The sequence below is a fragment of the Rhinichthys klamathensis genome, unplaced genomic scaffold, assembly GCF_029890125.1.
Source record: "Rhinichthys klamathensis goyatoka isolate OS25496 unplaced genomic scaffold, OSU_Roscu_1.1 h1tg000422l_1, whole genome shotgun sequence".
Lineage (NCBI taxonomy): Eukaryota > Metazoa > Chordata > Actinopteri > Cypriniformes > Leuciscidae > Rhinichthys > Rhinichthys klamathensis.
Window position 1 is genome coordinate 2,093,552 of NW_026606920.1, and position 17,361 is coordinate 2,110,912.

General features: G+C 40.3%; 1 protein-coding gene across 2 annotated transcripts in view; it reads right to left on the reverse strand.

The window, feature by feature from the left end:
* Window positions 1–13,075: 13,075 nt before the first annotated feature.
* The window catches only part of fam110b (family with sequence similarity 110 member B), a 51,137-nt gene continuing 46,851 nt past the window's right edge, over window positions 13,076–17,361 (reverse strand). For both annotated transcript variants that reach the window (XM_056235564.1, XM_056235565.1), the window contains exon 3: window positions 13,076–15,566. In XM_056235564.1, coding sequence (XP_056091539.1) covers window positions 14,054–15,247 — 1,194 coding nt within the window. In that variant the 5' untranslated portion in view covers window positions 15,248–15,566 and the 3' untranslated portion in view covers window positions 13,076–14,053. The remainder of the gene's footprint in view (window positions 15,567–17,361) is intronic.

Below are 17,361 nucleotides of genomic sequence, written 5' to 3' on the forward strand. Positions count from 1 at the left end.
TAACCAGACTGACTTTATTTCTGTTAAGTCTACAGAAGGTCTTATTGAGAATTAACAGAAGTTTAGATGTTGATGATTTATTGAAAATGTTTGATCACCATTATGGCGATGAGTGTTTCCTTTAGTTGGTCAGATTTGACTCTTGGCTTTTATTCTGAGTTTGTGGTTTTTGTAACAGGTTTTACCAAAACACGTAGTTTGTTACAAATAAAGCCAAAAACAATGATGATCAGGTGATATAGTTTTCAACAACAAAAAATAGAATAATGCACTTATCTCATCACTGTCCAAAAGTGGTTATATGATGTTAATACATTATATTCACTAACAATACTCTCTTGCCACAGATCGGACATTCTGATTTTTGACTTTTAAAATACATTATGGGGATTTTTTTTTCCAAGACACAGACATCAAGAATCAGCATATGAATCTCAACAATGGTAACATGCTTCATGCCGCAATGCATGCTGGGAGCCATACGTTTTATATTATTGTGGCTCCCAGCATGCATTGCGGCATGAAGCATGTTACCATTGTTGAGATTCATATGCTGAATCTTGATGTCTGTGTCTTGAAAAAAAAAATCCCCATAATATGTTTTAAAAATAAAAAATCAGAATGTCCGATCTGTGGCAAGAGAGTATTGTTAGTGAATATAATGTATTAACATCATATAACCACTTTTGGACAGTGATGAGATAAGTGCATTATTCTATTTTTTGTTGTTGAAAACTATATAACCTGATCATCATTGTTTTTGGCTTTCTTTGTAACAAACTACATGTTGTGGTAAAACCTGTTACAAAAACCACAAACTCAGACTAAAAGCCAAGAGTCAAATCTGACCAACTAAAGGAAACACTCATCGCCATAATGGTGATCAAACATTTTCAATAAATCATCAACATCTAAACTTCTGTTAATTCTCAATAAGACCTTCTGTAGACTTAACAGAAATAAAGTCAGTCTGGTTAGTAATAAGTGAAACTGGTAATGCTGTTTGTGGAGTTGTTTAATCCTCCTCTGCTGAGAACTAGAGAGATTTAATGTCTTTTGTCTACATTTGATTTCATCTAGGGCCGTGGCAAGAAGTCTGTTGTAGTTCTTGTGTTTATCTTTTTTTCTGTTCTTGTTGTTTCTCTTTCCTTCCGTGATTCTGCTTGTTGACAGCAGGTGTTCATCATTAATGACCAATCATCACTTAATTAATCACTTAAGTATCTCATTAACGTTAACTCTGATTCAGAGTTATTTTAACTCTCTGTAGAGAGGGACCAAATGTTCTCTGAGCAGAGTTAATTTAACTCTGGGGATTTTGCTGTGCTAAAAAACGTCTATTTTTCCGCATTTCATTTCCGTTCTAATCGACCTTATACTTGAAACCTGCATTGTATCGACTCTTATGATAAACTGCTTCTGCTGTTCCTCACTTGTATGTTGCTTTGGATAATAGCATCTGCTGGATGAAAAAACGTAAATGTACCACGGCGCTCATGTCTGTGTCAGCATACATCCACATGCACTTTGACTCTCACAGAGCCATAAAAGGAAAACATCATTAAAGCAAAACTATAACTAACCTTGAAGTTGGAATGGTAGATAAAAGGACATTTGTCACCTGTAACCTATTAAAATACTCAGCTGAAATCAGCCAAAAGACCTGCTTCCAACATCAGCGTTCATAATTCATAACACACATAAGGAACATTTTTTGGCAACGAATGGAGGCTTGTACATTTTACAAAATCAATTTTCAACACCAAAACAGTTTATTTGATTGTGCTCCAAATGTACAATCAATACAAACGTATCGCCTCAAAAACAACTCTCTTTACCAAAACGGACCATATCATGTGTATCTGTTAGAGGTCAGTTTGCTTTTATTTCAGTGCACTCTGTGACATGCTAGTGTACAGTAGAGTGACATTTGGAGAATTTCTGCACAAGCATTGATTTTTCCTGGCCATGTTGTATGTTAAATCAATGATCCAGTAAATACGTCAGAATACTGTTATCTGTTTGCACTATGAAATGAGGCAGATAGGTGAGGGTAAACCCTGACCTCTTCAAAAATACTCAACTACAGGGCTAAATCTCAAAGTCACAGTTTATTGTCTGATTCTGACAGTTAGTGTACCACCATTTTATTAGACACTCATGACAGCAGTGTCTCAGATTTTACAATCCAACTTTGGCAAGAAATCATAAATCCATTTATTGGGCACTGAATAGAGGAATATTAAAGCAAAATTATTTGATTTATTTGAATTTTGATTTGATTTTTATCCTGTGTCATCCTTCACAGTTAAATGTCATCCTGTGTCATTTAAAACAGTGGTTTTAAATTTGAAAACCGTTTAAAAATCTGCTCATAGTTGCTCTGTTTTGTATTATTTTTATTGCTGCCTATAGCAACAGTATTATCAGTCAACAGACTTAAGTGCATCTGTCACTTTAGGTCAAGGCTAGACCCTAATAGATTGTGCATACAGTATCTACATATTCTGCAGGACTGTCACTATAACAGTGGGAAGGATAGAAATGATCCACAACGATACCAATAGGTTTGCTGTAGGATCCAGTATAATTAATTCAATGTGTATGTTATGTCACACATAATTAATCACCAGATGGAACTCTATCTGATCCAAAAGGGGAAGGTGAAGGAGGCCAGAAGCAGTTGAGTTTGTCAGAGCTGTCACACTGGGTTGCATGCTGGGTTTGAGTTTTGGGTCATGTCTCAGCCTTGTCCCCCTTTTCTCCCATTGTACTTGTCTGTTTACTTCACACATCTTATATTACAACAGAAGTTATCACACAGGTCATGAAAAAGGAATGAACGTAAGATGAAAAAATACCTATTTTATGACTGCATTTAGCCAGCTATAATGGTTTTTTTTTTTTTACTATATTCATTATAAATGCAACATGCTGAATACATTAAAATTAACCCTAACAATTAAATACATTAAGCATACATACATACAGGTATAGTTTTTACTGTACAATACTTTACATTTCATTTAGCATTTGTTAATTCTTCTAAAATAGTAATGAATATAATAATATGATGAAAGTAACTCTGAAGAAAAGAAAACAAAAAATAAATAAACGATTCAAAATTCATTAAGTTAAATAAATCAAAATTAAAGGGATTGTTCACCAAAAATAAATAAATTGTATCATCATTTAATCACGGTCGTGTCATTCCAAACCAGTATGACTTATTTTCTTCTGCAGATTTAGAATTTTTTTCCCCATACATTGAAAGTCAATGGGGTCCAGGAAATATAGGCTTGATTTGATCTCACGTCACCCGCACATCAATAACCAAAGCAGTGGTTCCCAACCCTGGTTCTGAAGTAACAGTACACATTTTGGATGTCTCTCTAATCTGACACAACCATTTCAGGTCTTGAAGTCTCTAGCGAGCTGATGAGATGAATCAGGTATGATTGATTAGAGAGACAAACAAAATGTGTAGAGTTGAGGGTACTCAACCAGGACCCACTGAACTAGAGCATGAACCGGATCCCCGTCTGAACTTAACATACAAAATGATATACCATCCCAGTGCAATATACAATCAGTGGCCTATAAGTCCTTTTATAGCACTACAATTCAGTCTTGTTGATCTATATAAAGTTATTGTTTGAGTGTTGCATGCATGTACTGCTGCTTTTCTTATTCAGAACGACTACTGTCAGTGTTATATCATCATTACCGATAAGTCTTATCCTGAACTCATGGTATAGAGGTTCTGAATGACTTCCTTTTGAGTGTGATTACTTTTCAGTCTCTCCTCAATCTGTCTACACAGGGGAATTGCTGACTGTCAATCCAGTCCCTCATGTATTTTCAATCCTCTGCCTTTCATGAAAGCCAAGTTCCTCAGGAGAACACAATGTCTGCTCTAGCACTCGATGAGCCCTCGATGCTAAATGAGAGAGATATGTCAGTATGTGCTGTTGTAGGAGCAGATTTGCCTAATGTAGAAACATTGAGTCATTTTATCTTTAAGTCCTCCAAGCAGAACAATCTTCAAGATAAACAAGAAAAAGAAAGTCTGTCAATGCTAACTTTGGATTTTGGTTCGACAAAGCCTCGTATGAAAGTTAGTTTGAAATATGAAGGTTATTTAGGCTCTGTGTACTTCTAATACTTTGGAAGATTGCAGAGAGATTTGAAGTTTGAAGATTATAAGTCTTGGGTATTGTAAAAATACTCTGGCCATTTAAAGTGATATACAAAGTTTGAAGAGATTTAGACTTTGCTATAAGGGTGCTAAGGTGCTCTGAGTGGTTCCAGTTGTTTGGATTGGATTGGTCTTTGGTCTAGTTTGTTTGAAAGCTCAAGTTTGAAAGCTCTAGGTATAGGTGTTGAAACCCCTGTAACACCTTTTGTGCTCCTGGTCAAAAATGGCCGGCCTTTTAAAAATTGATTGTAAATCTATTGTTATGTTATATTATCATCAAATATGATATCCAATCTTTTTGTCAACTTGTTGTTGTTTTTGTCAATTAGGACAGGTTTTGTATTTATTTTTGAAACGGATTGATCATAGAAATTACAAATATTCACAAAAAAATATTTGAGGAAGTAGTTACCCTAGGTGAGTAAAGTCAGTAAGTTTTAGTCCAATGCGATAACATTATAGCATTTTCGGTAAAAAGAATATCCTCTCCGGGTCAAAATGACCTGAACACAACCTGAGGGTTTTGAACCACTAAGCAGAACAGCCTGTAGGTCTGTTCTAACTTTGGTGGATGTAGAAAGCTCTATGGCTATGTTCAGACTGCAGACAAATCAGATTTTTTTCTCAAATCAATCTTTTCAGGCAGACTGTCACATTATTAATTACAAGTGATCAAATAAGATTTGTGTGTCCACACAAAGCCAACATATCCGCCTTGAACATAGTTGCTTACTTGCATTGGTAACAATGTAGGCGTAACCATGTTGGCCCTATGTGATGAGGCTTTCAAAACGGATGCAGTAAAAAAAAGACTGAGTCGCAGTGCGGTGAAAGAAAACAAAAACAAAATGCTATCATAATAATGCTGCGCGGCTTCTTATCACAGAATGAGGCAGAAATTATATTATTTTATTGTATTCTATACTGTTATAAAGGCTATGTCTGTTGGCATTGCATTATAAATATACATTATCCTTATGAAAATACCAGAGATGACTTGAAGAACACAGATAAACCATATACTGTGTATATGGTGTGTTAATTATCTTCATGTTTAATCAGTCAAAATGTCTCTATCTGCATTTTTATTTAGCTACAGCGATAGTTCGATGGCTTAGTCCATATTAAAGGGTTAGTTCACCCAAAAATGAAAATTCTGTCATTAATTACTCACCCGCATGTCGTTCCAAACCCGTAAAACTTCATCTTCAGAACACAAATGAAGGTCTTTTTAAAGATATCTGAGAGCTTTCTGTACTCTCCATAGACGTAAACTACCACTTTGACGCTTTAAAAAGTTCATAAAAAGATCGTAAAACTAATCCATATGAATTGAGTGGTTAAAGTCCAAATTTTCTGAAGAGACCACTTTTATATCAGCGGACATAAACAGCAGCTCAGCCGAACCGAACAAATCTCATTGGTTCTTGCACGTCAAGCGAACATGCTTAAGCTTCCGTTTACCACAACGGAGGAGTACATTTTTATGTGTGAATAAAAGCTTAAATTAAATCAGTTTATCATTGTAACGGGGTTCGTTGTTATGGGAAGGAGGAGGCGGGAACCGGCGAACATTCCACAAGTTTAATAAATAAAATGACACAAATACAAAATGAAAGTATAAGCCAGCAGCCCCTCACGGACGACTGCTGGCACACAAAACAGAAAATAAAATCACAACGTAAAATCAGGCCTGTTCCTCTCTCGATCTCCAATGTCGTCGCTCCTCGTTTTATGCTACCACTCCTCCGTGAGAGATACGAGACCGGTGCGTCGCGCCGTCCTCCCACGGCCCTCGACCTCGTCCTGCTCGCCACAATCATATAAAGCGATCGTGTCTATTCAGATAATTTGGACTAAACCGCTAAATTCATATGTGCTGAGTGTGCACCTGTGGAGAAGGAGAAAAGATGAAAATGTCATCTAGGTACACAAAGACAAACTTGTTTACTATGTCCCTCAGCACGTCATTGACCAAGGTCTGGAAGACAGCTGGTAAGACCAAATATTCAAAATGTCTCGTAGGGGTATTGTCTTCCACTCATCCCCCTCGTGAATTCATACAAGGTAGTAAGCGTTGCGGAGGTCCAACTTGGTGAAGACCTGGGCTCTGTGCAATAACAATAACTTTAGTCCCCTATAGTCAATGCCGGTGCGCAGGGAGCCGTGCTTCTTCTCTTCTTCTCACCCTGCCCTAGCGAGTGGTGATGAGGTATGGAAAGGGAATGTAATCAACCCTTGGGCGGAGAAGTGCCTGGAAGTCAATGGCACAGTCATATGGCTGGTGAGGAGGTAAGGACATGGCTTGAGACTTGCTGAAGACCCGAGGAAGGTCATGGTACTCCGCCGGGACTCCGGTGATCTACTACCTCCACCTGCAAAACAGGACAGACAGAGCCAGGAGAAGAGGCAGCACCAAGACAAGACGCTAAACAAAACTGACTCCAGGCTAACACGGAGTTCCTAGACCAATCCACGTGAGGGTTGTGCTGCACTAGCAATGGATGCCCCAGGATGACCAGGGCACCCGGGAATTTAGCAGGTACAGCTCAATATCCTCACGGTTATTGCCAGAGACAACAAGACTTACACGAGAGGTACTGTGGGTAATGGTGGAGATGAGCTGCCCAGCTAATGACCATACAGAGATGGGTGAGGTCCTTGGCAACTGAACTGTCCATGAAATTGCCCACAGTCCCAGAGTCCACTAGGGCCAAGCAGGAGTTGGAGGCGCCCCCTTGTGCTGGAAGGAGACAGGTATCAGGGTGCGAGAAGAAGGGGAATTCACACAGGGAGAGGCACCCACCAGGTTCCTCTGGCTTTTAAAGGGCACTTGATGACGAAGTGCCAATGCTTCCCACAGTACAGACATAAACCTTGTGCCAGGCGATCTTGTTTCTCCTGAGGCTGAGGCGTGAGATGGAGACGCCCCAACTGCATGGGCTCGGGGTCCATTGGAAGAGGCGATGACGGGACGGGTTGACTTGGGGGAAGGAGCCCTCCCCCAGCCTCCAGACCGATGCTGGCGCCGGCAAAGGATCCGACCCTCCACATGAAGAGCCAGGTCTACCAAGGAATCCAGGACGCGGGGCAGCTCATCGCAGTTCTCATCCTGGATTTCATCATCCAGCTCCTCAAGAAACCTGGAATGCAGGGCCCCCTCATTCAGTTTGGGTCCCCGTCATAAAGTTCTGGGCTGTTGGCATGAGGTTCGGGCTCGTGATGGAGAGGAGATTGGGCAGGAGGAATGACTGGTCTGGTTCCCAGGGCATCTCACTGGAGGTCCTCAATACGGGCGTTGAGTTCGGCCACCCGAGCTGATGGGAATTCAACCTCCTGTGAAGTGGTGGTAAGCTGGGTGGCATGCTGGCCCAAGAGAGCATCTGCTGGATGAGTGCTATCCGAACCTGGTCCGTGCAGACTGTTCTGTCAGGAATCAGGATGAGATTCAATTGCAGGCACAACAAAACTCAGTTTATTTCTAGAATAATAGCACACAAGGCCAAAAGCAGTCAACAGAAAAATAATAATTAAATCCAGCAGAGGGCTCAATTCCCAGGCAGCCTTCAGGAGAACGGGAGGAACACATAACACAACAGACCACGGCACCCGGCGTCCGATGGAGAGATCGCTGGTGGGCGAGGAATGAGAGGCTGGGGTGAGTGAAGTCAATTCCAAGGAGCAGGAAGCAAGCCAGGGCAGGGGAATGCAGTGTAGATGGCGTGAGAGAGGAGAGAAACAAAACTAAAAGAAACAAAACAGGCACTGGAGCCTCGAAACAGGACACAAACACGATTTAACTAGACAAGACAAGCTATTACAGCTGGCCGTAGCGCTAGGTAACATACACAAACATTCTGGCACAATACAGCGAACTAGAGAGGGATAAATAGGGGAATAAATGAGGAAGTCAATCGATGACAGGTGAGCAATTATGTTTAATGGAATAAACAAGAGGGTGGGGATAATGCCACAATGACAGCAGAGCTGTCAAAACAAACCATGAGCACCAAGACAACGACCGAGACAACAAAACTGGGCTGATCAGACCAAAAATAAAATCAGCTGAGATTTTTCTTGCAGTCATGCCACTTGCTGAGGTCATGTGACAACAATGTTACATAGACAGATACTAAACATAGACTGACAACATAAATGTATCAAACAGTAATACTACTGTTTGATACATTTATTATTTGCATAATTCACACATACTTTATGAACTGTTTGCTGCACAGTTTTCAGTAAGCTAATATTCCTTAGTGAACATAGCCAAAACATACAGCATGTGTCTTTCTTGCATGTTGAGGATCATCTCTGTGTGTATGCTGCCCCCTAGGCCCTGTGTGTAATGTTTTGAATGGACTATCAAACTGTTGAACTCTGTTTTTGCATTTTGTTCTAATAAGGGAATACATTTGAAAACATTAAACGCAGGATAAAAACATTGGAGTTTAGTAATGTAAAATTAGATTTATAAAAGGCTTTTCTATTTCTATTTTCACCCATGTAGGAAACAGAAAGCACCACTAGGGGACAGTCTGTGTTCATCATGATGCAGTTATTGCATGTTGATTGCACGAATGGCATCCATCAGACATCCAATATAATTAATATACGATTTTAGCACCACACACATACAGTGTTTATCATTACAATCTAAGAATCCAGATACGGTTTGTGTTCCTTCTTTGTGTGCCAAGAGTTTGATGCAGAACTGGGAACTGAAATAAAAGCTTTTAGATTATAGTCCTGCATGACTGACCTTCTATCCTCTGTGTTGTGACCACAAACCTACTCTTGCGTTGTGTCCCTGAGAAAAGCATTGTGTCGCTTTTGTGAAATGGTTCTGTTCCACTGAAAGTCATTGAAAGAACATATCAAATGAGTTTCTGATAGACAACTGGCTAATATAAGGCAAAGAGATAGCCTACACATAGCAAGAAAAATTACGGAACTGTCAAAACATCAAGCATGTGTAAAATACAAATGGCTTATCATTATTCAAAATACTACATATACACACTACCATTCAACAGTTTGGGGTCAGTAATTAAATGTTTTTTAAAGAAGTCTTTTATGGCTGCTTTTGACCAAAAAATCCTGTAAAAACTTGTGGAAAATAAAAGTGAAATTTTTACAACATTTTAAAAACATTTTCTATTTGAATAGCCTGTATTTTAAAACATAATTTATTCCTGTGTGATGGCAAAGCTGAATTTTCAGTATCATTACTCCAGTCTTCAGTCACATGATCCGTCAGAAATCATTATGTGCTGATTTGCTGCTCAAGAAACATTTCTTAATATCAATGTTGAAAACAGTTGTGTTGCTTAACATTGAACAACTGAACAAATGATGTTACCACAGTCGCCCAAGATAAGAAGGGTTACACACACTTAACACACGGCCCAAGTAAGCTTTACTTAATCTCCATTTACTGTATGCAGGCACTACATGCATCACACTAATGACCACATCTGCATGCCATCTCAGTATTAAAGGTATTCCGAAATGGATGGCGTATGCATTTCTCATCAGAATAAAAAAGCCTTCAATCAGATGATTATGGTTGTTGGTCATACACGCTGCTCCTCAGTTAAGGGGAGGATGTTAGGACAATATGCTAAAGATACATGTTAGAATCTACACTTTAAATATGTAAGCCCAATTTATGTTTTATAATTCAGATTCCCCCTCTTTTAAGCATCTTCAGTTATTTGAGGCTAGAGGAATCTTAGAGCAGCTGATAATGGTTAGCTGTGGGCTGCCATTTGAATTTGAATTTCAATTTCAGGAGCATTCATTGCACACACATAGCCCTCTTAATCTGACTGAACACAAGTGAATGCAGGTTGTTGACAAAGCTTTTACCAAGCTACTGGAATTTTAACGATGGGTCGCCACATGCTTTCTAATGATATTTTGCTCTGACGGGTTGTTCGTATTGTTCAAATACTTGACAAGGTAAAACCTGATTAACAACTGTTGACAAAAGTATGGAGAAACCTAAAGTCCTACAAAAGTAAGCTAAACCACCGTGATGTGACATTTAAATAAACATAATAAAACATTTTTGTTGAAACAGATAAATTGAGATTTGATTTGAGAAATCTAAATTAAAATACAAGGGATTGCTGGAAGAAATAGTCATTTTTACACTTCACTCATTAAAGTAAGTTAAAGATTATATATATATATATATATATATATATATAAGATTACAATGTCTTATCACATTCAATTTCAGCATTCTTATTCAATTTTAGGTTTTGGCCCAATTTTCCCTTAATTTATGTTATAAAACAATGCATAAAGATCAGGCTTCTTAGCAAAAGTCCAGTATTATGTTTTATATATATAAATTATTATTATCAGTGTTGAAAAGATTTGCACTACTTAATGAACAAATTAAACAAACTAACAAATTATAATGATTGTTACCACAATTGCCCCAAGAGAGGTTACACACACACATTAAGGACAGTGTAACACATAAAAGCAAAAGTCCAGGCTATTATCTGTTTTATAATAAAATATGTTATTTACTTGCAATTTAACCAAGCTAAATTGCAACTGAACTTAACAGATCAGCATACATTTCCATAGTTTTTTTCTACAATAATCTATTTTTTTGCTTGTTTGTTTATTTGTTTGTTTTTTCAAAGTTGCATTCACAATCCACTTGGTTTAAAAATGAGTGCCCTTCACTTTTAATGAACATGACACTTCTTCTAAATAAATACAAAAGTAAAAATTAACCAAGAGTGCCATGTAGAAAAATCCTCTATTTCAATACTGCTATAAGGAGATAGTGCTGATGAAATCTCTGGTTATTTATGCTGCAGCGCCACAGACGAAACAATAGCAAAACAAACAAAAGAGGGACAACGAGGCCACATTCAGCCTGTTATGACACCACATGATGACTGTGAGCCTCTGGCCTTAGAGAGAGGTGGCAATCGGTGGTAAATATCATGCTAGGTCACAGCTGTAGCAAAGCGCTAGGCTTAAACCGCTGCATTAGAAAAGCATGAGTCAAAGGGATGAAGAAACTTGCTGCCTTTGTGTTGTGGAGGGAGGCATGCAGGGGGAATGATTACAGTCAATGAACCCCACTACCATGTCGCAGCATCCCTCCAGCGAGAGAGACAGAGCTCAAACATGGCTTGCTTTCATAGCCCAATGTTCTGCTCCACTCCTGCCAGGGAAAGAGAGAGAGAGAGGCGCTATAGAAAGGGCATTCATCAATGCCTCTTTTGTCAGGCATGCAAAATGGAAATTAATGAAGGCGTTCATGAGAGGGTCTGATGTTATTAGTGTAACTTCAGGAAACAACATGGAAAATTAAATTCACCTCCTTATTGTTGCCTGGGGTGCCATTTTGTTTCAATCCAGGTCCTCACAGGAAAAAGCAAGGCTTTTATACCGCCACAGCTCGACAGTCTTGTGCTTTCCTCACATGAACAGATAACCCCTCCCATTAGTCATTAGATCAACTGAGAAATTATCTTCATGTCATGCAAAGCCGGAGGGAGGATTTGCTAATCCTACATTTCTTGGGGTAAGGGGAGTAGGGGAGGGGGTGTGCATTGTGTAAACATTGTTTAACAGGCACTCAAATGCTATTACAAATAATTTATAATTACCCTAAAAACACATTCAATTTCAGAACAGCAAGAGTTGGCAGCCATTTTGTGGCTTAAATAACAGACACGCCTTCCTCTGGTTACTAAAATCAACAGCCACTTATAAAAGCTGTTCAAGATAACAGCATATGTCACTTTAAGTGTATTTTAATGCAGCGCTATGTGGTTGCAAGGGTGTTGCTATGGTGGGTGTTTTTTGGGGGGGGGGGTTTTTGGGAAAATGATAACCTTTCAGTGATCAGTTCTTAATTTTTTTTTTCATTGTCAACATATTAATAATCTAAATAACCTTTTCCAGTAAAATGAATCTTTTGTGCATTGGAAAGGTTAATGGATGTTAAAGGTCCATAGATACCAATAAAGAACCTTTCACTTTGAGTGTGTATTCAGGTTATTACAAGTGGCTCAGGTACTGTATGTTTTCGAGAATAAAGAAGCAAAAACACATTTCCTTAATAAGGCACACAGTTTAAGGTATCATTCATGTCTGCACTTTACATGTGCACCAAAGTTGAATAAGTATGAGAAATGCCTTAGCAATCACCACAAAGACCAGTTCAGTGCTTTCGATTGCATCGAGTCTTTTCTGTAAACTGCAGAGAAAAGTGGGTGAAAACATTAGGTTTCACGTAAGTGTTCCAGCTTGTGACCCATGGATCCCTTGAGCTTGTTTATGAGTTAGGTGCTCCAGGGACCGAGGGGGCCTCTAGTGCAGCAGTCTGGACTTTCTAAACATTTGTGATGAATTAGATCATTTCCTCTTGCCCTGAGAAAGCAAGCAGCACAAATGACTAAATTAAAGGCACCTACCCTCCTGCAGACAGCCATGCTCTGCAAAGAGACAAGGGCTACAATGAGAGAGCAAAAATAGGGTTGTGAGAATACAAGACTTGACAGCTGTTTTCTCAGGGTCAGCAATGGGAGGATCACATGATTGGCCTTTGTTATTTTTCCACTATCTAGCCAATGTGTGAGCTGGTTCAAAAAGCATTCTATGATTGCTTAAAGGGATAGATAGTAAAAAAAAAAAAAAGAAAAAAAAAAAAAGATTTTGTCATCATTCATTCACCTTGATGTCGTTCTGAACCTGTATGAGTTTTTTCCCCAGTGGAACACACATTTAAACATTTTGAAGAATGTTTATGCTTCACTTCAAGAAAAATATCATATACATGCATCAAATATATACATGACAGAAAAATACATTCAAACATTTGAGTTTGATGACAAAAGTTGGCAAAATCAGCCATTTATTGAAATGAAAAAGAACTAAATGTGAACAAACATTTTGATGGAATTTTTAAGTAACAGCTCAAACTTCAATATACCGAACATATATGTCATTGCAGCTACAGTGTCATACAGATTTGTTCATGGACAAAGTCTCACACAGCCTCGCAATGCAAGCCCAAAGGGGGAACAAACAGACCAGGAGCTACGGAGGAACATAGCAGACTCGTCATCACACAATTCTTTTCAGACAACTCTGAAAATGATATACATATTCTTACAGCATTTACACCTTTCGAAACAATAGTACCACAAAAATAAAACAATTTATGGATGACAGACAAAGTGAAAACAAACCACATGAAGCTGAATGGTGTCATGATACTGCTGGAACAATATGACCAGTGCAAGGCTGACCAAGACAAATCGGGCGGGGGAGATCTCGAGAATAGACTAAAACATGCTTCTGCTGCGCCTATTCACAGAGGTTTATATACATACAGCTCATATCCATCATAAGAACAAGTTAAAAAAAAAGTGACAGAGAGAGAGGATCAAAAGAAGTCTAAACACACTGCAGCTCTGCATTCATACCAATATGGCTTCCTGGCTCAGTGCACCCAAGTGAAATAAGAAGCACCTGAAAAGTGCTGGCATCAAGACGTTTGATAGACAGAGGCAGAAAGAAAAAAGGAAATATGAGTTGTTCTCAGCACAGAGATGGCATTGACGCAACCATCTTTCAAGAGGTTCCTACATGAGCTGCATTACCTTGAGGCCGCAAAGAGGCTGAGTGTCTAAGGAGTCATGCAGATTCAGAAGACAGCGAACACTGAATGCAAAAAAGCGACTAAAAAGAGCCGTCAACTCAAAAGGCTTTGCCATGTAATCTTTAGAGATTTCAAAGACAGTGCATGGATTGCAAAAATAAGCAGGTACCAAGTCCAGATTGGGTTGGAGAGGTCTGCTCCCTCTTTTAGACATGGGAGACTTTCTGAGACTCCCGCGCCTGCTTGATGCTGTAGAGCCACTTAATGACCCGGGCGTTCCGTTCAACGGCAGAAATTCCATAGGGAACACGCTCCCCGGCATCGTCTTCTTCATCGGTCAGGTCGTCGTTGCTATGCCGTGACTGCTCACAGTCCGAGCTGATCATGCTGGCACTACGGAAGTTGAGTGACACAATGTCAGAGTTCGCTCGGGCAAAACTTTCCACACCTACGCTCTCCAGCTCCTCGGGATCCAGCCCACAATAGTTGAAGAAGCGCTCCACGTCTGCGCCGGCCCGAGCATAGCGGTCACTCAGGTCTGATTTGGAGCGGTGCAGAGAGGGCCTGCGGGCCACAGAATTGCCCAACTCCAACTCTGTAGCAGTGCTGGCCAGTGTCTCTCTTTCAGGGGAGCGGGGTGCATTGTCACAAGCAGCCAAGGCCTTAGCACTAGGCTTGGGCGGCAGTGGTGGTGCGGAAGAGCTGCTGCTACGGGCCGCTCTCAGTGGCTTGCCATTGCACATGCGGCGAATGTCTGAGGAGCTGTGGGAGGCATGCAGCGTCGAGCGCTCACCAACGGCCTCGCACGACCTTTCCTCCAGCAGCCTGCGACTCAGGTTCAAGTTGCCTCCCTGTGGACTGTGTCGACCTTGCGTGGAAGATGGTACCTTGAGCGAGTCGGTAAAAGAACGACATCCAGGTTCCGTCAGCTCGGATGAGCGATGCGGCGCCCAGCTGCGTGCCCCGACTTTGTAAGACGTCCCCTTGGCAGGCCCCTCGGATGAGGAGGAGCTGTTCAAGATGTTCTTCAGGATCTCCAGGTTGAGATTCTCCCGTTTGGTGGTGGTTGCGCAGGTGTCCGACTTGGCATTGTTGTTGGAGGACTTCAAGCCAGATCCCACACCACCATTCCTCTTGACAGGAGCTGGGCAGACAGGGGGCTTGGCTAGTACCTGTGGCTTGATGGGTTCCTGCTTAGCGTTTATGACCTCCTGGCTCTTTACGTACTTGGCCTTGTCGGCCTCGAGACGCTCCACAGCACTCAACCGCTTCGGGTTTTGCTCAGTCTGGCGTCGGAAGTAGTCGGGCCCCTTGTTGAGGATGCGGAGTGGGACGGCAGACGCAAAGGCCCCACCCTGGACGGCGGGCTTGCTATCTGCCTGCAGCGTCTCGGTGGGCATCTCTGCTGGTCTCTCGGCGGCCGCCGTGGTGGATTCCGCAGTGGACTCTCGTCAAGGGGCAGCCTGGAGGCACACACATCAAGCCAGATGACCGGACTATTAATCCCGTCTCCACTGGCTGTCAGCAGTGAGGCCTCATATTCACAGCTCATTAATTATCTCCCACTTCCTCCACGCAGCCAGGCCCCGCACAACGGAAAAAGAGAGCACTCAGCTCCAGTCAGTGTCAGCACAACCTGTCAGACTCAGCCAGCTGGGAGGGAGCACCAGATGATTGTGGGGAAAAGCCTTGTCGCTGCTCATTTGTTCCTGGCCAAGGCTGAGGACCTGAAACACACAAGGACCAACCATGTTAAAGGAGCAGGTGACATCACATTCCTAGCAACAACAGGAAGAGCTGCGACTCTGGCATACTGTTGGCTGATGATGTAAGCACGAGAAAACAACTAATAGAAACACGTGTACACCTAAATATCAGTGGAATTAACACATTTGGGTGGTGGTGGCGGGTGTGTATGAGAAAGTTTTTAAATATAGAAATATTTATATGCACTAGTGCACCGTGGTTCCTTATGTATAACTGCAATGTTTATCCTTATGTGATACATTTATATATGTTACCATCGTTCGTCTGTGTAATCAATAAAGCAAAAGAGAATTTGATAAGCCATCTTTCTTATATATTGCTTATAATCATTTCATAACAAAATGATATGAATATATTCTCATAAGTCAAAAGAGGCTAATTATTCTCATAAAACTGCAAAGACACAATGTTTCAGCAATGTAAGTGTGAGTGTGCATGTTTTCTTTTTGCAGACAGAGAAATATAGACGTATGATCAGGATTCGTGTTCCTGCCAAAACCCCGAGGCTGTTTGCAGGGGGACAAGAAAAAATACATTGAAGAGAGGAAGAAACACAAAATGGTGGAAAACTTTCCTGGTCTCATAAATAAAAGTAATTACAGAGGTTCTTCGACAATAGTGTTGGTGGTGGGCACAATAGTTCTGGAAAGTGCTATGACAAAGCAGTTTATGGCACAACAGTCTGTAACAATCTTCTGATTCAATCTAAGGGCTGCAGAGATTATTAAAAAATAAATAAACATAAGCATAGCCATTACTGAGACGGCAAGTGAGTTTCTTTTTTGAGCTCAGGCCTATTTTATTTTAAGCCTTCACATGCCTAGGGTCTTTAGCTCAATAGGTTTATGCTGTCTTGCTTATATAGCTTCACACTTATTTAAATAGCATATCTGTACCACTTTGTAGTGTAGAAAATGGTCTGTTATTTCAAATAATGTTTTGTTATGCAGTCAATGTATGTTGACCATTACAAGGTCTAGTTAACTTCAAACCTGTGTAAAACATTGTCTTACAATGGCACCCACATCAGAGTTATTACACACAGTTCTTCATTTCTGTGCATCCCGACCTCAGGCATACAAATCCACTGATTACAAGCTCACAAGGGATTTTATTGTTGTATAGCAATCAGCTTTGCAGAGATATCATATAATTTAATTACAAATACTCCCATTAGCAAGTGAACCTCACTGGACCCAAAAGCACTTTTTTCCCGCCCAAGCACTTAAAACCTCCCCAGGGTCACTTTTGGGTTAGATAGAGTTTTTGCAAAGTCTTAGAAAAGTCAGAGGAGGAAGTATTGGAGAAAACAGAATAAGATGGCCTTTTAAAAGGACAATTTAAACTCCTTCATCTGTGGCATGCTGTCAATTTACACAGAAATAATTTTGAAAAACACACTTAAGGTTATGTACTTATAATGGAAGTCTGAGGCAAATTTTTTTTTTACATATATTGAGCTTTTTATAAGCGTTTATAAGTCTAAATTTATTTTCAGTGGCAATTGACAACATGTCACAGATGTTCTTTATAAAGCTTATCAAAATATTTCTGGTCAAAAACACACACATACAAAACAACTTCTACAAGTAATTGGAAGTGAATGATGTACCACCCAGAGAGTCAAAACATAAAAGCACTGGTCCGGAGTAACCTTGAGTAATGCTATCTAAACTAACCTATTTTGCCATTTGCGGGACATTGGTGGGACAAAAACAACCATAAACAGCAAACAACTTTGCAGTCA